This window comes from Phocoena phocoena, chromosome 19 (genome assembly GCF_963924675.1).
Source record: "Phocoena phocoena chromosome 19, mPhoPho1.1, whole genome shotgun sequence".
NCBI lineage: Eukaryota > Metazoa > Chordata > Mammalia > Artiodactyla > Phocoenidae > Phocoena > Phocoena phocoena.
Genome location: NC_089237.1, coordinates 20,707,184 through 20,732,871, shown reverse-complemented (window position 1 = coordinate 20,732,871; position 25,688 = coordinate 20,707,184). Strand labels below are relative to the sequence as shown.

Sequence of the window (25,688 nt, the reverse complement as noted above, 5' to 3'; positions counted from 1 at the left end):
CAAATGACCCAACTTCGTTCCTTTCTATGGCTGAGTAGTAAGGGAACGAAAAACATATTAGCAACAAAAACACAGTCTTTGAAAGGCTGCTCACAGCAGTAGGTTGGCAGCAGTGGCAAGTATTCCTGGCCAATGGCTTCCAACAAGAGGGGTCTGAACGAACCCCCTCATCTCAGCAAAAGAGCTCCCACATTTTCCCTCGATAGTTTACATACTCTGCGTCACGAGTGCCACGCCACTACACTCACCAGACTTTTGGAATTCACATCTTAAAACATGTTGTGTGTAATCGCAACAAAAACTGAAAACAGAAGTGTGGCAGAAAAGTAAACAAATCCAGTGTTTCCAGTAAGGCATCAGGGAATCACTGCTGGCTGCGCCCTTCATTTCACCAGTTTAAAGAAAAGTTTGATTTACATGTCTCAGCAAACCCAGTATTCAGAAGCTTAACCAGCAGCCTCAAGTTAAAAGTTTAAAAGACAGTCCTCCTTTCTTTTGGTAAATGGTCCATATACAACATGAAATCAAGTTCTACTTTATAAAAAAACTGAGTATTTTTAACAGCAAAAATATATATGTTTGTATTTCTCTTTTTAAAAAAGACATTTAATAACAATAACTCAGAGGACAGGATTTAACCCTCAACCCCCCACCCTGCCAAGCTGTCTACATGGCACAGATACTTTAAGGCAAAGGCTCCTGGAGAGGCATGTCCGCCTCGGCGGTGGCCTGGGGACGTGAGGGGAACACACTCCGCTCTTGCAGGGCCACTTTAGAAAGGCTTCTCCCTCATGTTCACCGAGCCGTCCTGCTTCCCAAAGTAGACTCTCTCCGCCATGCTGATGAACAGGCCCGTGTCCACCACACCTGGGATCATTTTGATAGCTGTGTTCCCTTCACTCCACTTGTGGACCCCGTCAAACTTCCAGTCCAGGATAAAATTCCCATTACTGTAAGTGCCCTACATACGAACCTTCAAGTTGCGAACTTTCAAAGATGCGAACGTGCGTTCACGTGTCCAGTCACACAAGCTGGTTCACGTGTCTGGCGCACATTGTCACGTGCGTGCATCCTCTGTGCTTTTGCGTACTTTACTGTACAGCACTGTTGCTATGCAACATGAGGAGCTCACTCACGAAGACCTGGTGGAATTGGAGGCCCAGAGAAAGGACAAAGAGAGACAAGAGGAAGAAGTACCTAAAGAACCGAAGAGAGTCGGGATGCAAGAAATGGCAAGGGGTTTTTTTTTTATTTGAGGAGGCACTGTTAGTTTTGAAGCACGGGACCCGAACGTAGGAAGGTTCACGAAGGTTGCAGCTGCCGTTCAGGATGCAATCCAGTGCTACCATGTCATCTATGATGAGAGAAAAAGAGCTACTACCCAGACATCACTGGATCATTTTTTCAAGAGGGTAGATAGAATTGAATCCAGCAAGGAATCAGAACCTGTGCCATCGACATCAGGCATGAGTGGAATTGCAGCTTGCCCTCCGTCTCCTATTGTTGACGATCCTTCAGCTCTACCGTCTCCCACCTCCTCTCCCTCCTCCAGTCAGTAACTCTCCTTGCCTGTTCACTCGATGCAGCCCCTGTATGCCAGCTGTTGTGCTGTACCGCTGTACTTTTCAAGGTCCTGTACTGTAAGATTAAAAACGTTTTAATTTTTGTGTTTGTTTCTTATGTATTATTTGTATGAAAGTACTATAAACCTATTACAGTACAGTACTATACAGCCGATTGTGTTAATTGGTACCTAGGCTAACTTTGTTGGACTTATGAACAAATTGGACATATGAATGCGTTCTCAGAACGGAACTCATCCATATGAGTTCTGTTCCTATGGATAACAGGGGACTCACTGTTATCCATCACCAAGGGATCTGCCTTGTTGATGGCCATTCGAAGTTCAATCACGCCCCCAAACTTCTGGGTCACAGCTCGGCTCACTGGGACATAGGCCATCGGGATGACCTTGATGGGGGTTCCCCTTGTGCTACTGATTCCCTGAGGTTCTTTGAATCTTTCCTGAAATTGGTGAGCACGATGAAGCAACTGGCATTGCCAGCCACAATTTTCTCCTGAGTCAGGCAGCCTCTACTGCCCTTGATGAGATTGAGATCAACATCTACTTCATCAGCACCATCCATGGTGAGGTCAGTCTCTGGGTGTCGGTCCAGGTCACCGAGAGTTCAGCCATACTGCAGGATGAGCTGACGGGCCTGGAAGGAAGTGGGAATACAGACGGGGTTCAGATTCTCTTGTTTCACCCTTCCAGCTATGTACTGCACAGCGTGGACAACAGTAGAACCATTCCCAATTCCCAGCACTTGGTTATTCCTCACGTGGTTCTCCACCGCTGCACGGCCTGCCAGCTTCTCGGCCTCCTCAGCCTTGGACGTGACAGAGGGGGCCAGGCAGATGCTGTTAGTGTCCCCGCCAACAGTACTTGTCTAGACCGGCAGTTCTTAACGTAGGCTGCACGTTAGAAATACCTGGGGAGCTTTTTAAAATGCACCAGGGCCTAGACCCCACCCACAGAGATTTTAACTAAGTTGGTCCAGGTAAACCCAAGCATAACTAATTTCAGAAGCTCCCCCAAGTGATTCTCATGTGCAGACTGGGTGAACCACTGGGTTAACCACAGCCATCTGAGACCCTCAGAACAGGGGCTGAATCTTGAGCACGGTACCACTTATAACATGGGGCTCACAGGAAACCCTCACTGAACGAATGGATGAATGAATGAATGGCAGGGAAGAACTTCTGCTCCGACCTTGTCAACCCCCAGTCTGCACTGTGCACCGTCCTGAGTGTGGTTCCTCCCTCCTCTCTGTTCTCCCTTCTCTACTGAGCACTGCACTGAACCACCCTCAGTGTACCACGTCCATGAGCCAGCTGGACCTTCCTAGGTGAGCAGACTTCCTACTTCTCCAGCAGCTGCTGTGCTGGAAACCCCAGTCCCACCCTTTCCTCGTAGCTGGCCTAGTCGGAGAAGGAGATAACTCACCTCTTGTGCCTTAGTTAAAGCCCCTGCCCAGTGTGACGCGAGAGCAGTGGGAGGGGTAGGCTTCCGTGTGCTTCCTCTTCTGCTTTCAGGCCCAATCCCAAAATGGACTCCCAAGTATTCAGTGGCAGAGTCCCTGGCCTAACTAACAAGAAACCACAGACAAAATGTTCACTTCTGCCCAGATGTAAAAAGTGTGTCTTATCTGATTCCTTGGACAAATGGGGGTCTGAGAAGTGACCCTGTTGATGTCACCAGAATGAGTCAGTGGTAAATACATGCCCACAGATAACATCATCTAGTATCCTACCCTCTGATTCTGGCTTCCATCACGCGTCTGAAATTGCTCGTCCAAAGGTCACCTACAGGGCCAGCTTCAGCGGCCTGCGACCTGTGCAGTCCCACAGGGCCTCACGCCCTGCATTCAGAAGGGCCCTGCACCCGGTTTTACGATGTGCTGTTGTTGCTGTCTTGAAATTCTTAACAGTTCTGAATAAAGGAGCCCCACATTTTCATTTTGCACTGGGCCCTCACTTCTGTTGTCGGATCCTGGTCACCCATAGTCTCTTACAAAATCCAGCAAGGTTTTCCTTCTCAGAAAGGTCTCCACAGCGTATGACCTCAGTCTCCTTTGTGCAAATCTCTGTGACACCCAGTTTTCTGTTCCCTTCCCTTACATTGGAAAAGGGTGGTGTGATGGGGTGGCATGGATGCACGTGATGGTAGGGATCAAAAGACCCTGGGGAATAAGTCGTACAAGCCCTCCTTGGCTCCCGGGCCTGAAGGAGAGTTAACAGTACCAACTTGGGAGCTCAAGGCCCCAGCAAACTAAGAGAATCTGAGTCAGCTCCAATCCAGAACAGAAAATCAGCATGAAAACTTGTAGATGACTGTACTGGACTTCAGAAACCTTGAAGAACCCCTTCCAACTCCTTGAGGGGCAGTCTACCAACAGTGCAGAGAACTAACGCAGTGCCCCCTGCCAGGCAAGGAGGTCGGGTACCCTGCGAGGAGCCAGGAGATGAGGTCCTCTGCAGAGAGAGAGACAAGTTTTCCAAGGAAAAGGCTGAGGAAAGTTTGTTCACCATGGGAGACGGTGCACTGTAGGAGGGCAGAAGGGAGGTATGGAGCTGAAGGGAGATGAGTTCAGGAGACAGTGGATGTGAGAGGGGGCCCACCCCAGTTCTGCCCCCCAAGCCTGCCAAGCAGGGATCCCTCTGCTCAGCCAGGCTCTGGGCAGAGGGCAGAGGTTCTAAGAGGCAGAGTTTTAGCCCCGGCTGGGAGAGGAAGGATGGAGGATAGCATGTCAAGGCCTTGGAAGGGGAGCCTGAGGCAGGGAATGGAATTGGGGCCCAGTCTTCCCAAGGCAGAGCTCATCAGGGTCCGGGATCTGCCCTCTCTTGGCATCGCCTGGCCAGGCCATGGCTCAGGTATCCGACACCTGGGGCCTGGAGTCATATGCCAGGAAACCCAACACTCTTGGGCCCCAGCCCCCAACTTCCAGCAGCTACAAGCGAGCGAGCAAGGCTTCTGGAGGAGGAACCGGGTCTCCAGAGCTGAGCAGCAGGGAGGCTACTTCCGGGGAGACGGCAGCGCAGGAGAAGGCTCTCCCACCAACAGGGGTGAGAGGCTGGGAGGAGGAAGGAGAGGACAGGGAGGAAGAGTGGGGCGGAGAGGACAAAGCCGGGACGGGCAGAGGGGCAGACGTTCCAGGAGAAAGGGTGAACGGGTATGGAAGCTGGGGCCTGAATCACCTAGCCTAGCTGGATGCTGCAAAGCCCTGTTGCTGATCGGGCTCTCTGGGGCCTACCTGGCCCATCTGGCAGCCATCCAGGTAGGCTGGCAGGAAAAGCCTGTATTCCAATGAAGGAAATCAATACATGAGCAGAAGCAGACACTGAGAAGCCCCCAGACCCAGAATGACCAGTAGGGCTTTGGACCAAGAGACTTCATAGATTAGCCTTCCAGAATCAAAGAGACCCTAGAAGAGTCTCAGGCCCAGGGGACCCTCTACCCAAAGGGCTCAATAAGGAGTCTTGGACCCCAAAGAAGCAAAAAAGCCACCCAGGCCTGAGAGAGCTCCCAAAGGAGAGGCCTCGGCCCAAAAGGAATCCACAGGGGGACTTCAGGAAGAGAATGCTGGCCGTGGGAATGGAATTCTCTGGATTCATTCTTCATTTACGGGGCTTTTTCTTCCCCAGATCCTACTTCACTCCAGGACTATGCCAATCTGTGGCCATGCTCCCACCAGCTGGTCACCTCCTGTCCCTGCTGCTGGTGATAGGCACAGGGGGGACTGTGCCCAGCCCCCGGCTGGCTCCCCAGGGCTGCTACGTGGCAGAAGAAGCTGGGGAGCGGACATTCCGCTGCAGCCAGGCAGACCTGAGGGCTGTGCCCACCGGCATCCCTAACGACACCCGCAAGCTCTACCTGGATGCCAACCAGCTGGCATCCGTGCCGGCTGGGGCCTTCCAGCACCTGCCTGTCCTGGAGGAGCTGGATCTATCCCATAATGTCCTTGCCCATGTCTCAGGGGCCGCTTTCCAGGGCCTGGCGGGCACGCTGCGCCACCTCGACCTCTCTGCCAACCAGCTGGCCTCGGTGCCCGTGGAGGCCTTTGTGGGGCTGCAGATCCAAGTGAATCTGTCTGCCAACCCGTGGCGCTGCGACTGTGCCCTGCGGGAGGTGCTTCAGCGGGTGAGGCTGGCACCAGGCACTGAGACGGGCATCGTCTGTGGCCCGGGAGCCCGATCAGACCTCGTGGGGCAGGAGTTCCTGCCGCTGGTCGAGGAGGAAGAGCTGTGTGGGACGGGGCGGGGTGGGGCCCGGCACAGCACCGACGTGGCCCTGCTGGTCACCATGGGGGGCTGGCTGGTGCTGGTGGTGGCTTATCTGGCCCAGTACGTGTGGGAGAACCGGGATGGGACCCGACGTCCCCTCAAGCGGGCCCCCGCGCTGCCTGTGCACTCTGAGGACTCCTCTACCCTCAGCACCATGGTCTGATGACCAGGGCTACTCTTCCGACCCTGCACCCCACACGCCTGCTCCTATGCCCTCTCCTCTCCTCCCACCCCTTCTGCCTCCTCTGCAGCCCCTTCCCACCCCCCAATTCCACCTCCTTCCTCCTCTGTCTCCCCGAAACACCTGATCTCTCTCACTCCACCAGCACCATCTTTGGTGCCTGGGAGTTTTGATGCCGACTCTGGGTCTGGGTTGTGCTAGACTCAGACTCAGAGCTTCTGAGTCTACAGTTATGGGGGGACCCCAGAACAGAGAACGATGGTAGATGGTCACGTATGCCAACTTGGAGGTAGGAGCAGGCAGCTTGAGAGCGTGGTGGAGGTGATCTCAAAGCCTGCGCTATGGATGTTTGAAATGACTCTGCAAGAATGAGGGGGGTTTTGGGCAGAAGAGGGAGGCCCCAGCTGAAAGATGGTGGACCAAGACGAAGAAGATGTAAAACAACTTCGAATGTCTGAGCAGCGGCAGGACATATCTGGGGGCTGGAGAAGAGGACGCATAGAGGGGCAAGGGGATGGCGGGACCAAGCTGGCAGTGAGGTCAGAAAGGACCCCATGGGCTCTTCCTCTCTTCTCCCGCAGCCTCTGCCGAAAAGCTCCCCTCCCCGCCCCCTGCCCCATGCTTCTTGCCTCTCTCACGGCCCCAGGCTCTTCTCCCTGTACCTTCTATTGTGACCCCCTGGCTTAGAGTTCCCTGCTTCCTTTTCCAGAGATTCCCTATCTCTCTGCTCTCTCCTTTTTACCCAGAAGGGCTTCCTGAACCATTTCCCTTGGGGGAGAAGAACTTTCTGCGCTGCCTGAGCTGGGGATGGGTCACTAGAGAGCTGGAAGGGAGGTGGGGAGGTTTCCCATCCCCAGAACATCACTGGACAATACAATAAAGCCCCTTTATTAATGCCCCGATCTTTTTCTTATCATTCAGTTTGTTGAACACATGTGGCCCCGCAGTGAAGAGTGGGAGGGTGTTGAGACCTTCTCTGCTACCTCCACCACCCCTTTGGTGCAGGTGCTCCCACTGGGCTGGGTGCCAGCTCCTTTCTCCCATGCTACCTCCCAGCTCCTGACACCAGAGCCTGTCTGCCAGGCATGCCAGGGCCTATGCATTAATGATGATGGAATGGAAGAAGGATGGGGAATGGAAGGGGACATGGAGGGAGGACAACAAGGGAGGAGGGAAGGGGGCCAAAGCCCAGGCATCAGTCTCCAGCCTGCTCGGGGTGCACAGGAAGCAAAGGAAGAGGGAGCCGGTACTCTCTTAACTGTCTGTCCCTTCTCTCAGCAGGAGTCTGAGCAAGGGGTAGGGAGAAACTAGATGTGCCCAACGTTAGTAAAAGAATTCCTGGGCAGAGGGGGAGGGCAGAGACCAGGTTGGCTGAAGGAGGGGGCCATATGAGACATCCCTATCACCAAATAGGCTTTTCAAGGGACCCAAAGGGGCCAACACTCCCGGTCCCTTGCCCACTTTGGGAAAGCTCTTGGAACCCGTAGTAGAAACTGAAGATAAGAACCACTGAACCAGGGTTCCACCCAACTTACGGCAGAGCCTGGGGCAGACTAGGAGGCCACTCAAGGAGTGGCAAAGAGGAATCCAGTCACCTCCCCTCGTCCCTCTGACTTCCCTGTCTCCTTTCCAGCCCTGCCCCCTCCTCTCTCGATCCCTGAGGCTCTTCCCACCACTCCAACGCTGAGCCTCCTCACCTCATCCAGGAAACCTCAACTTGACTCATCTCAGAAGAACATGGGACAGCCCCCCATCTTCTTTTCTCATGGGCCTCCCTCTTCATTTCCAGAGGTGCTCAGGGATGGAGGAAAGAATTTGGATGTGGGAAGTTTCAGGCTGTACCTTTGACCGTCCACCCAGCCACATCCTGGCCTGGGCCTTAGAATCCTGGCCCCATCCCTATCAAACCCTCCGTCACTCCCTCCCCTGCCACTCTCAGAATCTGTCCCACTCTGCTCATCCACCCCCTTCTGGAATCGGGCTGGGACTCATCTCCCTAGGTTCTGGGAAATAGATTGTGGAGACCCACGGGGGTGGGAGAGTGGGGGTCGGGTGGGGCACCGTGTCCCTATCGTTGATGCCCATTCCTGGAGGCTCATTCAACTTCCTGTCATCCTGAGCAGCGGAGATAGCATCTTTAAGGTCTGCAGAGAGTGGGTTCCCCTACCGTCACCCCTAACCCCAATGCTCAGAGGTAAGTTCAGGATGGGAAAGGATCCAGGGAGGGAAGCTTTGCTTGGAGCCCAGATCAGGAGGGGTCCTGGAGCCCTGGATAATAAACGTCCCACCAGTTATCATTATGGCTCCCCTCTGGCTCAAATTTCTTTCCCTCTCTGGAGCTAGGACAGGAGGGAAAGGAGAGGGAGGACAAGTGGGGCAGAATATGGGGGGTCAGGGTAGGGAGGTGGCAGACAGGTGCTTCACCGGCTCTCCTCCCCAGGGAGAGACCTCTTCACCCGAGCCAGTTGGGGTCTCTGAGTCAGAACTTGGTGTGAGGGGGGTGTCCAACGCAGTAACTTCAGCTCAGCCCATCACAGGAGACTGGGCAAAGTGGGGCCCCCACAGCCTCAGAGAAGCTCCTGCTAGGACAACAGTTACTGAACTGTAACTGTTCAGGGTTCCCTACCATCAGCACCCTGGCCTCTGGGTTGTGCTTGTCCTCTGGGCAGGCAGGAAGGGGTGGCATAAGTGGTTTCAGCCCCATCCTTATCTCTGCCGGAGACCAGTGATCATAGAACCAGTGTTCCGAGACGCCACGTGGGCCCTGGCAAGGCAGCTGGATGGCCTCGTTTTGGTTGCCTGCTTCTGGACATTCTGCCTGGTACAGAGGAAAGGGGGACACATTAGGTCAAGACCAACCTCTCCCATCGGGATGTGCTGGAGCCAGGAACAAAGCTGCTTCCCTGGTGGAGCAGTGGGTAAGAATCCGCCTGCCGATGCAGGAGACACGGGTTCAAGCCCTGGTCCAGGAAGATCCCACATGCCGCGGAGCAGCTAAGCCCGTGCGCCACAACTACTGAGCCTGTGCTCTAGAGCCTGTGAGCCACAACTACTGAGCCCGCGTGCTACAATTACTGAAGCCCGTGCGCCTAGAGCCCGTGCTCCGCCACGAGAGAAGCCACTGCAATGAGAAGCCCGCGCACCGCAACGAAGCCCCCGCTCGCCACAACTAGAGAAAGCCCGTGCGCAGCAACGAAGACCCAACACAGCCAAAAAAAAAAACAAAAACAGGCTGCCAGCTACCAAGAGAGCCCAGCTACATGCCTGGTCCAGCTCTGATGCAAGAACCCAGGAAGGCAGATCCCAGCTTGTCATCCATGGGCAGCACCCTGGAGCCGGTGGTCTGCGGGTGGAGGTGGGAGGAGAGGAGAGTCCCTCACTCAGCCCTTCCACCACCAGCTTCTGGAGCAGCAGAGAAAGCAGATGCTGCCCTCAGGGAGCCCCAGTCTGAGGAGGAGAGCTATGACCCTATCTCTCAGGGAACCCCCAGACTAATGGAAGAAATAGGGTCCTTTCTCTTTGGGGAGCTCTGATGCTGGTGAGACCAAGACATCCCCCAGACACAGAGACTGAAGCACGTACAAAGCCTAGTTATCTACTAAAGGAAGTGGAGAGAGAACAAACCGAGTACAAGGGAGCTAAGGGAGGCCGTTAGTGCCCCACCCTTCTTGTCCTGGGCTCCTGTGCAGACATTCCGAGTGCAACCCTGAATGAGGGGTGTCAGTATCAAAACCAGGACAACCCAGGCAGCTTCTTCCAAGTACCTCCCCCATTAGATTATGGGGAGTTCCAACCAGAAACAGTTTCCCCTCGTTTCTCTGGGGTCCTGTTATCAGCAACCTCGGTTGCCTGTAAGGCATGATTTCCCAAACCAGGAAGGCAGAAAACCAAGCAGACAGAGCAAGGCATCTTAGCTGCCAAAGCACATGCCACCAGAAGTCCACTGGCTCGTTCAACAAACATTTATTGAGTTACTACTACATACCAGGTGCTGCAGATTCAAAGATAAGGAAATTGTGGTGCCCATCCTTGGAAGACCTGACAGTTAGTGATGACAGCCCGGGCGACAGAGGTGGGCGCAGGGGCCACGTGAGCCCAGAAGGGGCATCTAAAGCAAAGGTTCAGATACTTTGTTCACAGGAGCACTCACTCAGAACCCATTTATTTTGCCTATGTTTTAAAATCTTATTTTACATAGAGTTCTAATAATTTTAGAACTATGGCTTCCTTGATACAACAGGTTAGAAGCAGTATATTTGAAGTAGGAAAAAAGTTCTCTACAGATAGAATAATAGCAGGGAGTATCAACAGCCTAACAGCAGGGAGAGACCTTACTAAAGGTATTTTTAAGAACTCAAAAAGCAATGCAGTAGGGCCCTGTAATGTCTTCTTTTTTAAATTTTATTTTATTGAAGTACAGTTGACCTACAATGTTTTGACAGTTTCTGGTGTACAGCAAAGTGATTCAGTTATACATGTATATACATTCTTTTTGGTTTTTTAATATTTATTTATTTGGCTGTGCCGGGTCTTAGTTGCGGCACGTGGGATCTTTTTAGTTGCAGCATGCAGTATCTTTAGTTGTGGCATGCAAACTCTTAGTTGCGGCATGTAGGATCTAGTTCGCTGACCAGGGATCAAAGCCGGGCCCCCTGCAATGGGAGCATGGAGTCTTAGCCACTGGACCACCAAGGAAGTACCTACATTGTTTTCCATATTCTTGGCCATTATGGTTTATCACAGGATATTGAATACAGTTTCCTGTGCTATACAGTAAGACCTTGTTGTTTATCTATTTTATATATAATAGTCTGCATCTGCTAATCCCAAACTCCTGATGCATCTCTCCCCCACCCCTCCTCCTCCTTGGCAACCACAAGTCTGTTCTCTATGTCTGTGAGTCTGTTTTTATTTTGGAGATAAGTTCATTTGTGTCATATTTTAGATTCCACATATAAGTGATATCATATGATATTTGTCTTTCTCTTTCTGACTTAGTACAATAATCTCTAGGTCCATCCATGTTGCTGCAAATGGCATTATTTCATTTCATTCTTTTTTATGGCTGAGTAGTATTCCATGGTATATATGTACCACATCTTCTTTATCCATTCATCTATTGATGGACATTGAGGTTGTTTCCATGTCTTGGCTATTGTAAATAGTGCTGCAATAAACATGGGGGTTCATGTATCTCTTCAAATTACAGTTTTCTTCAGGTATATGCCCAGGAGTGGGATTGCTGGATCATATGGCAACTCTATTTTTAGTTTTTTGATGAACTCCATACTGTTTTCCATAGTGGCTGCACCAATTTACGTGTAGTGTCTTCTAAATGACCCTGTGTGGACAAATTATCCTCCCCGCCCCTAAGGGGCCTATGGATGTTGGCAAAATGCATACTATTAATCTCACTGACTTTGAGTTACCTGCAAAAAAGGTCAAATCTTGGAGTGTCCACTTTCAGGGACAGGGAGCCCGTGATGCATTTGAGAAAGTTTCCCTCCTATGAGGGCAGAAGTAAATAATGCAGAAAGACTATTGGAAAAATGCTTGTTCTACCAGGGCTGCCTCCTTGTTCCTTCCTCCACGGGACCAAGATCTGCCCTGAGGCTGTGCAGAGCAGCCCAGTCTCTCCCGGAAAACGACAGCCCTTTGAATGGGTGAAGATGGCTCTCCAGCACCTGATTCAGCACATCATGGCCCTTCTCTGTTCTTGTCTCTCTGTCCCCGATTAATGTCCCACAATCATCACCACACCCACACACCTGCCTCAGGTCCCTGGAAAATCCAGCTTATCTCCTCCCAGTCACAACACTCATTTCTGCACTTATGACGATTACGCTCTTCCTCCTTCAGAAGTTTTAAAAAAAAAACAAAAGGGCTTCCCTGGTGGCGCAGTGGTTGAGAGTCCGCCTGCCGATGCAGGGGACGCGGGTTCGTGCCCCGGTCCGGGAGGATCCCACGTGCCGCGGAGCGGCTGGGCCCGTGAGCCGTGGCCGCTGAGCCTGCGGGTCCGGAGCCTGTGCTCCACAACGGGAGAGGCCACGACAGTGAGAGGTCCGCGTACCGCAAAACAAACAAACAAACAAACAAAAAACTCAAGTCCCCACACTAAAACTAATGTCTGAAGTCAGCACTCAATTTTCATTCATTTTAGGGGTCGGGGCAATTTATCATGCAGAGTCAAGCCATCAGGGAAGGTTCTCTCAAAGGATGTATGGGAACAAGCACCATGGCATGGTGTCTGTCCTGGAGAACCAAGAAAAGACTCCAAGATCACCAAGACTGCAGTCGTAGGGCTCCTGGTGAATATCTCTGTCACAGTCAGCAGCAAATGTCAAAATTCCATGGACATCCAAAACCTCAGCATTGTGAATGATCTGGAAAACCTAAGAAGGGGTGAGCTGCTGAGTGAGGTGGGGAGGCAGGTTGAGGATGCCAGGGCAGCCAAGGGGGCTGGCACCAAGGGGCATGCCCGCACCCAGAGGGGTTCAGGCTATCAGAGATGGCAGGGGTCTTCACTTTACAAAAAGGCCCAGAGAGGGATGGTGAGTTGTCCAAGGTCACACAGGGAGTCAGGGAAGAAGCAAGACTAGAACCCACAGGTCCCCTGTCCCTCTGAGACACACACACACACACACACACACACACACACGCTTCCTTCCAAGGGAATGGGCTGAGGGAAGGGTAGACCTAGGGGTGCCACTAAGGGAGCTGGACATGGATCGGAAGAGAGCCCCACCCACTCAGAGCCAGCTCCACCCCCGCAGCACAAGAAGCTAAGAAGCTTCAGGAGCATGGGGAAAACCTGTCTGTACATGGTGACCGAGGCTGTGAGATGCTGAGGGAAGCCACCCTGGAGGAGGGGAGCGAGACTGGAGGGGCCATTCCATCCCCCTCCTCACTGCTGCTGGATTCAGAGTTGGGAACCTCCAAGATGCTTTCCATGCCCCACCCCATCCATACACACGCTTGCCCCCACTCCTTCCCTCCCACAGCCCTTGAATCTCCCCTGCATCCTTGCCCATCATTAGGGCATCCTAATGTACCTCTCTCCCGTCCATACCTGCTTCTCATCCATTTCCCCTAATAATGGCGTCTTCATCTTTTATAATACCGCTCTTCTCTTTTCTAAGGATTTTTCCATCTATTATTTCACATGAGATAGGTAGGCTACTTGCTATTGCAATCCCCATCTCACATGTTTAGGAAACTACCTCAGAAAAGTCCATTGGCTCACCAGCTACTCAGTGGGCAATCTGTGAGCAAATCCCAGGCTTTGAGACTCCAGCCGGTGCTTTTCCCTCACAGCTCCAGCCCCTGCCAGAGTTCTCACCTCCCTCTGCCAAGTTCCCCCTCTTCATTTCTCTTCCATCTTCCCCACCACCACCTGCCCCTTGACGACCTGTCTTTCCCCAGGGCTCTCTCAGTCCCAACACCACCATCAGCCTACCCCAAGCAGTAGTCACTGGGTAGAGCAGGGGGGTGCCCTGGATGGAAGCCGGGTGAATGTGAAGGAGAGGAGGGGAGGCAGACAGCCCAGGGTTGGTCCCCCAGTCTCAGGGCTGAAATCTGGGCGGTGGGGGTCTTCCATTCCTCTTTAGGCTCTGTTCCCCAAACCAACTGATGACCCCAGCCCCTGCCTCAGGCCCTTCCAACACTTTCTGTGCAGCTCCCTAAGCATACACCTCTCACCACTCCTCCCCTCTCGGAGATCACACTATGTGGGTATGTGTGGTGAGGCGAGCTGGCCAGGAAAGGCAAAGAGGAGTAGGGAGTCAGTGACAGCCAGTGCCCCATTTCTGAGCCCTCACAGACATCCTCCCGTTCAAGGACCAGAACCTGAAGCTGTTCCCCTCCAAAGGTGAGAGAAGCTGAAGGACTCTTCTTCCCTCCACATCCCATAATGTGATGGGGGCTGGGGAAGGGGGGACAAAGTCTCAGAAGGCGAGAGGGACACAAAGATCCCCCTTCTCCAGCAAAGGAAAGAAACCGGTCAAGTGAGGAATTCAAGCCCAGAACCCTTTCTCAAAACCCTGGGGTGGTGGTGGGTGGGATGCAGAGGGGCCTCTCAGGATGCAGTGATGACAGGCATCCCAGCCACGGGTTTCCTGGGCCTTTAAGTGCATCCTCCCCCTGCCCCAGGCTCTTCTAGGCAGGATGAGGCTGAACCCACCCGGGGCTGCACCAGCGGTCAGGAGGACGCCTCTTCCTTTAGGGCTCTCAGTCCTCCTTCTTTGGTCACAGTCACCCGTGGAGTTCCTTTCCCCTCTGCAGGGTCCTCAACGTCCATCAAAAAATACTGTAAGGAGCTGAGCTCCCCCGTCACCCTACTCCAGACCCTGCCCCGATCCTCTTTCCCTGGGGAGGGGTACTTGAGGGAGACACAGGACACCAAGCCTCAGAAGGGGGCCTCTGTGCCTGGGGGTGGGGGGACCCTCTGGGTGAAGTTATGTGAAGGCAGACGGAGCAAAGTAGGGTCTTAGTCACCACTGTCCTGTCCTCATAGCTCTGTCTGGGCCTGAGCCGGTCCCCCGGGAGCCCAAGAGGTTTCGGGAGCTACTGGCTTAGGTGGAGGAGGAGCTGCTGGTGCTGAAGGGCCTGACCCGGAACAGCAGACCGCGGGGCTGAGGGAAGGATCGGCGCTGCTGGGCCAGGGGCGGAGGCTGCAGGAGCTGTGGGACTCGGCGGGGGCGGGGCTGGGGCTCCTGGGGGCGGGGCCGGGGCTCCTGGGGGCGGGGCCGGGACGGAGTGGGCGAGATTGCGGGAGGCTGGGGGCGGGGTGATGAGGGAGTTCCGGAGCACGCTGGAGTGGTGACTGCAGGACTAAGGGGGCGAGAGGCGGGGCTTAAACGGCTGGCGGGGGTCCCTGGGAGCGGGGCTAAACTGGTGATGGCCAGACTGTCCGCCGCGGGGGCGGGGCCGGATGGTGAAGGCGGGGCTACGGGAGCGAGGGGAGGGGCTTAACATGGCTGGGGGCGAGAGTGGGCGGCCTGGGGCGGGGCTACGGGTTGCAGGGGCCAGATGCAGGTTGGATGGAACGTGACTGGCCTCCTCCAGGGAGATCTCAGCCAGCATGTCCACTCGAGGGAGGATTCTTTATGCTAAGGGAGAGACTAGGCTCCTGCCCTGAGGGAATCCTCACTCTGAGTGGGGAGACCTGCTCCCTCTCCGTCGGGGAGCTTTCTGTCTCACTAACTGCAAGAGTATCTAGCTGATCACTTCCCATCTCTCTGCCAGGTAGATGGGGCCCTGGATTTTAACAAGCCAGAGGTTCTGAGAGTCCGAGGGGCGGGCCTGGTTACTCAGTCCTCGAATGACTACAGGAGACTTCTATAGCAAACTCAGTTCCATACTGGCTGGATACATCCTCTGCGTGCTGGAAGTTCTGAGTGATGAGGGTCGGGAGTGGGGATGGGGTCAGTCTCCGTTGTGACTGATGGGCCTACTGGGTTGGGCCCAATTGTACCAAGAAGGATGTGCAACGTAATTTACGAGTCCCATTGCAAAATGAAAAATACAGGGCTCCTTGTTAAAAATTTATTAAGAAATATTCAAGATGACAACAGCAGAGCGCTTAAACCAAGCATGGGACCCAGTGCAACTGCATAGGTTGCATGCCCATCAAGCCAGCTGTGGTACCAGCTACAAAGCAGAGTGTCTCAGGGTCCAAACCCACGTGTCACCTCCGAGGAAAAGGCAAGAAGTGCAAGCCTTTCTACTCCACCCACCCACCCATTTTTCCTAAAAGAAAGGGGAATGTATCCTCTTAGGAATCTTCTCTTATCCTCTCCTGGAGGGAATTGAATCTGCTGCCCCCAACACACACACACACACACACACACACACACACACACACACACACAACACACACACACCAACTACCAGAGCTGCCTTACAATCTGCTGCCCACCAGAGGGAGAGAGTGTGCCCCTGTCCCTCACGTGGTCTCCACTCCTTTACCCTCCGCAGAGCTGAGCAAGGAGCAACAGCAGCTACTAGCCATGTTCATGGAGAAAGTGCTCCTTCCCCAACAGACAGAGCTGATGAGGATCTGAGGGTCACAAGATGGGTGTCAGGGATGACAACTAGGGTAAAATTGAACACTAGAAACGATGTGGGAGCGCATCCAGCTCCACGCCCTCTCTCACTGATGAGCACTCAGGACCAGAGAGCAGAAGATACTTCTCCAGGGCCACACAGCAGGCTCTTGGCAGAGCTCTCTACAGAACTCAGGTTTCCAAATTCTTAACCCATGCCTATTTTTTCCTCTGCTCTAGCACTAATGGGTAGAAGGGGTCAAGGATGGGGGCAGGGGCTGAAATTTAAAATTTTACTGCAGGGACTTCCCTGGTGGTCCAGTGGGTAAGACTCCATGCTCCCATTGCAGGGCACCTGTGTTCCATCCCTGGTTGGGGAACTATATCCCACATGCACGCCACAACTAAGAAGCCCACATGCAGCAACAAAGATCCCACGTGGGGGCTTCCCTGGTGGCGCAGTGGTTGAGAATCTGCCTGCCAATGCAGGGGACACGGGTTCGAGTCCTGGTCTGGGAAGATCCCACATGCCGCGGAGCGACTGGGCCCGTGAGCCACAACTACTGAGTCTACGCGTCTGGAGCCTGTGCTCCGCAACAAGAGAGGCTGCGACAGTGAGAGGCCCGCGCACCGCAATGAAGAATGGCCCCTGCTCTCCGCAACTGGAGAAAGCCCTCGCACAGAAATGAAGACCCAACACAGCCAAAAATAAATAAATAAATAAATAACTAATTAAAACTAAAACAAAAACAAAAACAAAAAAAGATCCCACGTGCCACAACTAAGACCTGGCACGGCCTAAATAAATAATTTAAAAATAAAATAAAATTTTACTGCAGACCACCTCTGAAGTTGGTAGCTCCCCAAATGCAAAGCATCTTGTGATGTTTATTCTCTACTGTGCAGGTGGTGATCATCCTGGACCAAGTTTTCCAGGGGGATGCAGTGCTCTTCTGTCTTCACTTCAAGCTACTCAGGGGCTTTTAGGGTGAGGAGCTGAAGGTCACCCAGCCCTAGTCGGACTCTGCAGCCTTGACATACAAGGGGATGGACACCATTATACCCGGGACCCCAATGCCTTGTCACCATTCTGCGCCCTCCATGCCATCCTCGCCGTATTTCAGGTGTAGCCAACAACACCTGGCTTTCCCCAACCAGAACTGGGGAAAACAGAGTGGGGCTTGGCGCAGGCCTGGGGGAGCTGGTGAAATGGAGAGGAGCTTCGACTCCAAGTTCTCCTGGAAGCAGAGCTTCAAAGGCTCCATCTGGGACCCAGTCTCTTCAACAAGGATCTGGGACCTCTGTCCCATCACGAGGGCCTAGCAGTCACAGCTGAGGAGGAAAGCTTCTCTTTCGTCAGCTGTGAGTGGACAGGAGCTCCAGCACCTGGCGCAGCTGCTTCTTCAGCCTAACTAGGGGTAGGGGGCCTGGCAGCAGAGGGCTAGGGGCAGCGAGGGCACCTTGTAGTTTGACCTTGAGTTTGACGTACTTCTTCAGTGATTCAGCATACTTTGAATAAGTGTCACAAGCCACTGACCAGTGTCTGCTCAGCCAGGATTTTGGAGATGTCTTAGGCTCTAAAGCAGATTTGAGAATTTGGGAAGAACATTTTTTTAGGGGATAAGAAAAGAGTCTGGGGGTTTTACTCCATTCAGAAAAGAAGTATAGTTTATTTATGGAAGTATAGCTCACAATCGGCAATCCACACCCCAAAACTTCCAACCTCCCATGAGAGATATAATTTTTTTTTTTGGCCTCGCATGGAGGATCTTAGTTCCCCGACCAGGGATCGAACCCGCTCCCCATGCTGTGGAAGCGCAGAATCTTAACTACTGGGCCGCCAGGGAAGTCCCCATGAGAAATATAAAATGCAACGTCCTCACAGCACATTCTTCCTGCTTCTCCACCACTCCAGCCTGTCTTCATCACTAGCTAGTCCACATCCTTTTACTCAGCAAAGGTCTGGGAGTATGTCTGTGCAGGGGGTCCCGTCCCCCAAGTACTCCAGGCTTCCCACACCCTACAAATTGGCTCTGTCTGCTACAGGCACGTTCTTTAAGCTCCTTCCTGCCCTCATAACTCCCAGGGTGTCAGCTTCTTCCCATTCTTGCCAGGATCAGTGCCTTCCACCCTCCTGAACCTTCCTTCCTCTTTGGCCCCTTCCTGAGGAGAAAATTAAGAATAATAAAGAAGGACTTCCCTGGCGGTCCAGTGGTTAAGAACCCACACTTCAAATGCAGGGGGCACAGGTTCGATCCCTGGTCGGGGAACTAGGATAACACATGCCACGCAGCGTGGTCAAAAAATAAAATAAAATAAAATCTACAACAGAAGGAAACCCCATCCCACCCCTCAAAAGAAGAAAAAAAACTGTAAAAAAAAAAAAAAAGGAGAATAAAAAAGAAAATGGGTAAGTAAATAATGCCCCGTCCCAATGTCTGTGTCTGTCTTCAGGGTCTGCAGTGTACTCTGTGGGTCAGGGTCTTAGAGAACAGGTGGCTGGGGCTTCCTCCCCTAAGTCGATTCCCTTGCCTGACCCCCATCTCCTAGCAACCACACACAAATCACGAGATTGGAGCAAAACTCGGGGATGATTATCGCCCATTACCTCCCTTAACTGACCACCAGAGGGAGATACAGAACAAAGCCTGTTGCCTGCATCAGCGCCATGCCCTACCCAGGCTCCTGTTTCAATAAATCACTATTAATTGACCTGAAGAGTACTTACACGTTAATCCAACTTAAATTTCCTCCAACACAATTTGAATTGTGTCCCAGATTCCCCTGAACATAAACAAGGACTCTGAGGAAAAGAAGTCGCTGGACCCTAAAGTGATTCTGTGGCCTGTCCCTAAGGACTTTACTGGAGGTTTTCTTGAGGAGCTGGTGCTGAATGGGGTAGAGGGTGACAAAAAGACAGGATATGCTGGGTGGGAGGAACAGCACTGGGACAAGCCTGGCATGGAGGTTTTTATTCCAAAAGCACAAGACCTTCCAACCTGACTGACCTCACAAGCCCTTATTTCTTCTCTGTGGCTCGAACCCTCAAAGGCTCCTGCTTGGAACACCATCATGCAGTTGGGGGGATGGTGCGAGGGGGTGAAGGTGGGGTGGGAGCAGGACAAGGAGAATAAGGACAGGCCTGGTAGAGATCAGAGGGAATGAAAGAGGGCAAGAGAAATAAAGGAGCAAGATTTCTAGGTCAGAGGAGAGAAAGCTGGCTTGGTGGGCTTTCTGGGTCCTCAGGAAGAGCAGAAACAGGTGTGACTTTTTTTTTTTAATATTTATTTATTTATTCTTGGCTGTGTTGGGTCTTTTTTTTAAATAAATAATTTTTTTTTTTGGCTGCGTTGGGTCTTTGTTGCTGCATGCGGGCTTTCTCTAATTTCAGCGAGCGGGGGCTATTCTTCGTTGCAGTGTGCGGGCTTCTCATTGCGGTGGCTTCTCTTGTTGTGGAGCACGGGCTCTGGGCACGTGGGCTCTAGAGATCAGGCTCAGTAGTTGTGGCGCACGGGCTTAGTTGCTCCGCAGCACGTGGGATCTTCCCGGACCAGGGCTCGAACCCATGTCCGGGCAGACTCTTAACCACTGCGCCATCAGGGAAGCCCCTGTGTCGTGTCTTAGTTGTGGAACACAGGATCTTTTTGTTGCGGCACTCGGGCTCTCTCGTTGAGGCTCGTGAACTCAGTAGTTGTGGCACTCAGGCTTAGTTGCCCTGTGGCATGTGGGATCTTATGTCCCTGACCAGGGATGAAGCCCTCATCCCCTGTGTTGGAAGGCGGATTCTTAACCAGTGGACCACCAGGGAAGTCCCAGGTGTGACTTCTTGAAATCACTATTCTCCAAGTCTTTGGAGGATGAGCTGAACTGGAAACCTTGGCTTGCAGTCAGTGGGAGGAAGACAGACACTAGGAAGAAACTCCCAAAAGTCTAGCTGAGGCAATGGTGGGCTGGGAAGAGGGTGGGGAGTGGAGCCTCCTTCTCTGGAGCTGATTAAAGGATGGGAGACTGCACAGCCCAGGACCACATGCTGGATTGCTGTCGTATCACATCAATGTGCTGAATAAGAGATACAGAGAGGAAGAGATGGGAATCCAGGAAGAACCAGGAAAAGAGAGATGGAAAGGTTATTACACAGACACACATTTCTGCATACATGTGCAATTGTGACAGGAACCGCGTGACTAATGGCAGCCTTCCGCCACGCCCAATCTCCCATCCCACCGCCTAAGGAGAAGGGATGTTTGTTGAAGGTAATGGTTAGAGCTGTCGAAGGAGAAGGTATTAGATAGCTGCACAAGACGAGCCCAGGGTGGATGGGAAGGGAAGTGAACCAAAAGATGGGGGCAGGGACCAGAGGCCCAGCAGGGGCAAAGTCTTGTTTTGTTTCAAGACAGGGGAGAGAGATTTGGGAGCAGCTGTCATACTGAATGAGACTTTGGGGACAGAGGAGGAACAGTCAAGTCTTTAGGACTTTTGCTGTGTGTTATGTGGTCTAATCTCCCCCATTCACCACCAGCCCCTCAAGAAAACCTCCAGTAAAGACCTTGGGACTTCCCTGGCGGTCCAGTTGTTGAGTCCGCGCTTCCAATGCAGGGGGCGTGGTTTTGATCCCTGGTCAGGGAACTAAGATCCCGCATGCTGCGCGGTGTAGTCCTAACTTACTGTTCATAGCCTTCAAGGTCACATTTCATTTTTGATGGGTGATACTGAGGAGACCCTAAAGGTGAGTGTATGAAGCCTCAGTGGTATTCAGGTTATACATACGGATGCGCAGACACATATCCCAACACCACAGGAGCCTTGCTTGTAAATGTCTTGGTTTGTCATCTAGAGATCTGCCATGTGTGTAAAGTCCCCTTTAAAATTCCTTCCAGGCAGGGATTTAAGATAAGAGCAAGACCTTGGTAGGGAGGGATAAATTAGGAGTTTGGGATTAGCAGATACAAACTACTATATATAAAATATATAAACAACAAGGTCTTACTGTATAGCACGGGGAACTATATTCAATATCCTGTAATAAACCATAATGGAAACGAATATGAAAAAGAATATGTACATATATGTATAACTGAATCACTTTGCTGTACACCTGAAACCAACACAACATTGTACTGGGTTGGCCAAAAAGATCATTTGGTTTTTTCTGTAAGATGGCTCTAGTAGTGCTTAGTGGTCTTTAACTTCATTCAAAACAACTTTGTTAGATTGTATTGTGACAGCCGTCATATCAGCGTGCATTTAAAAAAAATCAAAATTGGTGAATTTTTAGAATTATTTATTTATGGCTGCGTTGGGTCTTCATTGTTGCGCGCGGGCTTTCTCTAGTCGTAGCGAGTGGGGGCTTCTCTTGTTGTGGAGCACGGGCTCTAGGCACCCGGGCTTCAGTAGTTGTGGCACTTGGGCTCAGTAGTTGTGGCTTGCAGGCTCTAGAGCGCAGGTTCAGTAGTTGTGGCGCACGGGCTTAGTTGCTCCGCGGCATGTGGGATCTTCCCAGATCAGGGCTCAAACCTGTGTCCCCTACACTGGCAGGCGGATTCTTAATCACTGCGCCATCAGGGAAGTCCAAAATTGGTGAATTTTTGTGTAGCCATTTTAATATTGAAGATGGAAGAAAAAAAGCAACATTTTCTGAATATTATGCTTTATTATTTCAAGAAAGGTAAAAACGCAACTGAAATGCAAAAAAAGATTTGTGCAGTGTATGGAGGAGGTGCTGTGACTGATCGAACGTGTCAAAAGTGGTTTGCGGGGGCTTCCCTGGTGGCACAGTGGTTGAGAGTCCGCCTGCCGATGCAGGGGACACGGGTTCGTGCCCCGGTCTGGGAAGATCCCACATGCCGTGGAGCGGCTGGGCCCGTGAGCCATGGCCGCTGAGCCTGCGCGTCCGGAGCCTGTGCTCCGCAACGGGAGAGGCCACAACAGTGAGAGACCCGCGTACAGAAAACAAAAAAAAAAACAAACAAAAAAAAAAAACGAGAGAGACCCTGGAAGTGGAGATGCTGAGCCCAGAAGGGAAGAGCTCCCTGCTCAGCTCCCTCAGCAAACTCTTAGGGAAGAAAAAGGAGCTAGAAGACCTGGAGCTCATGGAGAGGACCCAAGGGAAGGGTAGGAGATGCAGAAGAAGGAAGGCTTTTGGTGGAGCTGTGTGTGGCTATCTGACGGATCTGGCAGAAGGTGGGCAGTAGCTAGAGGAATCGACAGTGGATGCCTTCCCCAAGGCTGGTCAAGTGTTCCCCAGGCTGCCAGGGTCGCCACTGCTCCCTGTGTCCCTCTGGAGAAGGGCAAACAGTGCAGATTCCCCCGAAGCACCTGCTCCCTCCTCATGGACAGAGGGTAGGCTCCCCCTCCGTTGGAAGGGGGCTGGACCTTTCCTTTCCAGAGTCCAGGGCTCAGACACCAAGGAACCCAGGAGTCCAACACTTTTCAGGGCTTGATACCTTGAAAAAGAAACAAGGAAATGGAGATAGTTAGCACATCTCAAGGGAGTGCTATGTGCCAGGCACTATGCCCTTTAACTGTGTTATCTTAAATAATCACCCAACTTTCCCCACAGCTTGAAGGAGCTCTAGACAAAGGACATGAAGTAACCCTGGAGGCACTCCCAAAAGATGTCCTACTCTCAAAGGAGGCTATGGGTGCTGTCCTCTATTTCCTTGGAGCTCTAACAGGTAAGTGGGGAGTGAGGTCTTCATTTATATACCTATTCAGTGGTAGGAATGAGTCACTAAATGAATTTCCAGATGAATAAATGAATGAATGAATGAGTAAATAAGTAAATGTCAGGCAAATTATACTACAGTTAAGTAGTTTATATCTACCTTTTTAAAAGTTGGTTTCATTCCTAAGGATTCACTTGGTCATCATAGCGTAGTCTTGCTAACAGAGGTTGGGAAATAACCCTAGTTTTATCAGCCATATATTTAAAACTTCTACATATAGCTAAGCTCACCACGTTTATATCGATATCTGTTAGTTTTAATTCGAGGATAACATCTTCTGATCTTGCCCCTGAATTCTCTTCTTCCCTCTGCAAGAAACATTCCGCCACCTTGAAAAACTCTCTGGACCTTCACGTGTAAGCTGAGGTGTTTGTTCCTTCACCAAGCCTGCCCTCAAACACCAAGACCAAAGTAGACCCTCAGCTATGGCTCCCGTAACAGGCTGATTATAATTGCACGTTACTTTGTCTTCTCCACTAGACTGCAAGTTCCTTGAGTGAAGAGAGGATGATTTTTACCTAACACATCCAGCAAAGGTGCCTGGCCTAGAGCAGGTATTCAACCATGGATGAATGTATGAATCAATGGATGCCGACATTCTGGAAATACACCCACTGGGAGCCTGTAGTCCCCTTTGCACCCACACATCTCTTTCTCTGCTTTTCTTCTCCAGAGCTCAGTGAAGCCCAACAGAAGCTGCTGGTACAATCCACGGAGAAAAAGATCTTACCTTTGCAGCTAAAGCTGGTGAGAAAAAATGGCAGATGTTGGGGAGAGTTTGCGAGGGAGTCAGCTAGAACCAGTGGAAAGACACAATTTCGCCTAATGACAGAACCATCCTCCAGGGCCTCTGTCTTATCCCAGGAGCTCATGCCCATTTTCATTTCTCTCCATGTTTCTTCCTGTTTGCTATTTCACAACTAGAGGGAAAAGAGTGCCCTTCTGGGCAACTATCTGGGTTTTTCAACCTGATCCTAGTAGAAGAGACAGAAAACTCTGACTTGGTTTATTCCTAGCCAAGGGATGTGAGCAAGTCTTAATGTCTCTGAGTCTGCCTCAATTCACTCCTCTGTCAAACGGGGCTAAAAACAAATTGCCGCTCATCATTCAGGGTTATTAAAAGGCCCAGACAGAGTCATCATGTAATGTAACAAAAGGGGTTATAGTAAAAGAACGGTAGCCCTCTTCATGGTTTTTTTGAGTTAGGAAAAAGGAAGAGAGGTTTCTAGTTCTTCCTTTTCATACTACTTTGGTTCCTTCCAGGTGGAGAGCACAATGGAACAGAATTTCCTCCAGGATAAAGAGGGTGTTTTCCCCCTGTAGCCTTAGCTGCTTTCCTCTCTTGGGGAAGAGGAACTGACCCTCACAGAGGCCCTAGTGGGGCTGAGTGGCCTGGAAGTGCAGAGATCGGGCCCCCAGTACACATGGGACGCAGACACCCTTCCCCGCCTCTGTGCCCCGTTACGCTGGCCTCTCCCTCCTGCAGCTACTGACCAAGGCGTCCTAACTTGCCTTTTCCATTGGCTTCCTGCTCTCCTAAGGCCTTCCCTACTTTATTGTGCCCTGTCCTGACATGCAAGGGCATTTGGGAGCCAGCAGGCTGAGGATGATGGAAACCTTAGCTGATTACCCAAGAAAATCAATTTCCACTTGTCCAACTCTGTATGTCCCCCTGCCCCATGGCTCCACAACCCATCTGCTGATGCTTAAGTCCTCTAAAAGTGGAAACACTCAGACTTTTAAAACTATGACCCATTTCAGCAAAACCAAAATTAAACAGTTTCCTAGCCCAACCCTTACCCCTTTAGAACCCCCTATCTAATCAAATATCTGAAGTCTTCTTTTTCTTTATACATTTTAGGTGTTCATCCATTTGTTTCACTGTTCCACTGTGCTAAATATTTAGCAATGATTATAATCTATGGAGTGTGGCTATGGACGTGTTCCGCCCATATGATCCAAAACATAAGACTGAAAATGTTCTCTCAGTTCAGGAAATGCTTTATCCAGTTGTAGATCTTCCAGCGCATCATCTGGGTAAAACCCCTACCGCTTATGATTCCAAAAAATCAAGCTTTACGGGGATTGATGAAAAAAAGATTATTTCACCTTGGGTGAGATGTCTTTTGGAGTTTTTCTTTGAAGAACGTATCCTAAGGAAATTCTTAGTTTGTGCCAGGAAAAAATAAATAAACATTATCATACTATGTATAGATTATATGTACATGAATTCTATCATGTGGTCCTCAGACCACCTGGAAAACGTTCAGAGAAGAACTGTGAGGGTGTGGAATATGGAGTCTAGATTCTAAAGTCAGAAGATGGGACTTCCCTGGTGGTCCAGTGGGTAAGACTCCACGCTCCCAATGCTGGGGTCCCGGGTTCGATCTAAGATCCTGCAGGCTGTGCGGCGCGGCCAAAAAAAAAATAAATAAAATTTCTTTAAAAATGCAGATAATAAAAAAAGAAATGCAGATAAGTAAAACTATATAAATAAACGGTACCCAAGAATTAGACTGATGCAAAACTTTAAAAAGAAAGTGTGATATTATCTTCTCATTTCACCTTTCCTTCTTCTGCCCCCAATTAGCGTGGTTGTCATATGGGTAGGTTTGGCATGCGGAAGGGCTAATACAGACATTCAGTCTCATAAAACTGTTGGGTTCATACCAGCCTCCTCTGCCTAAAGCTGGGTTTTAACATCTTCCACCAATCTCTTTTAAAATAGTTTTATGGGTGGAATAATCTCTGCAAGGTTTTTGGCCCCAGGACTCAGACTCTCCCCATTCTTAGCCACCCCCTACCCAGGCTGCTTCCCTCACTCACCAAGAATTCATGACCCACTGACAAAAGCTTTGCGTTAAGCCATCCTCCCCCATTCCGGGGCATCTTCCA

At 51.3% G+C, this 25,688-nt stretch overlaps 2 protein-coding genes and 1 pseudogene across 2 annotated transcripts; 2 read left to right on the top strand and 1 right to left on the bottom strand.

Moving 5' to 3' along the window:
* Positions 1 to 772: 772 nt before the first annotated feature.
* LOC136139062 (ribose-5-phosphate isomerase pseudogene) lies at positions 773 to 3,565 on the bottom strand (annotated as a pseudogene).
* Positions 3,566 to 3,619: 54 nt separating this feature from the next.
* Positions 3,620 to 6,007, top strand: LRRC3C (leucine rich repeat containing 3C). The gene is made up of 2 exons (XM_065898090.1): positions 3,620 to 3,639; positions 5,206 to 6,007. The coding sequence occupies exons 1-2, from the start codon at positions 3,620 to 3,622 to the stop codon at positions 6,005 to 6,007; spliced, it is 822 nt and encodes a 273-aa protein (XP_065754162.1).
* A 13,147-nt stretch (positions 6,008 to 19,154) lies between these two features.
* On the top strand, positions 19,155 to 24,300 carry GSDMA (gasdermin A). The gene is given in 6 exon segments (XM_065897979.1): positions 19,155 to 19,173; positions 22,015 to 22,156; positions 22,624 to 22,742; positions 23,467 to 23,540; positions 24,057 to 24,251; positions 24,253 to 24,300. Coding segments are annotated over 6 exon segments (597 nt in total).
* The last annotated feature ends 1,388 nt before the right edge of the window (positions 24,301 to 25,688 follow it).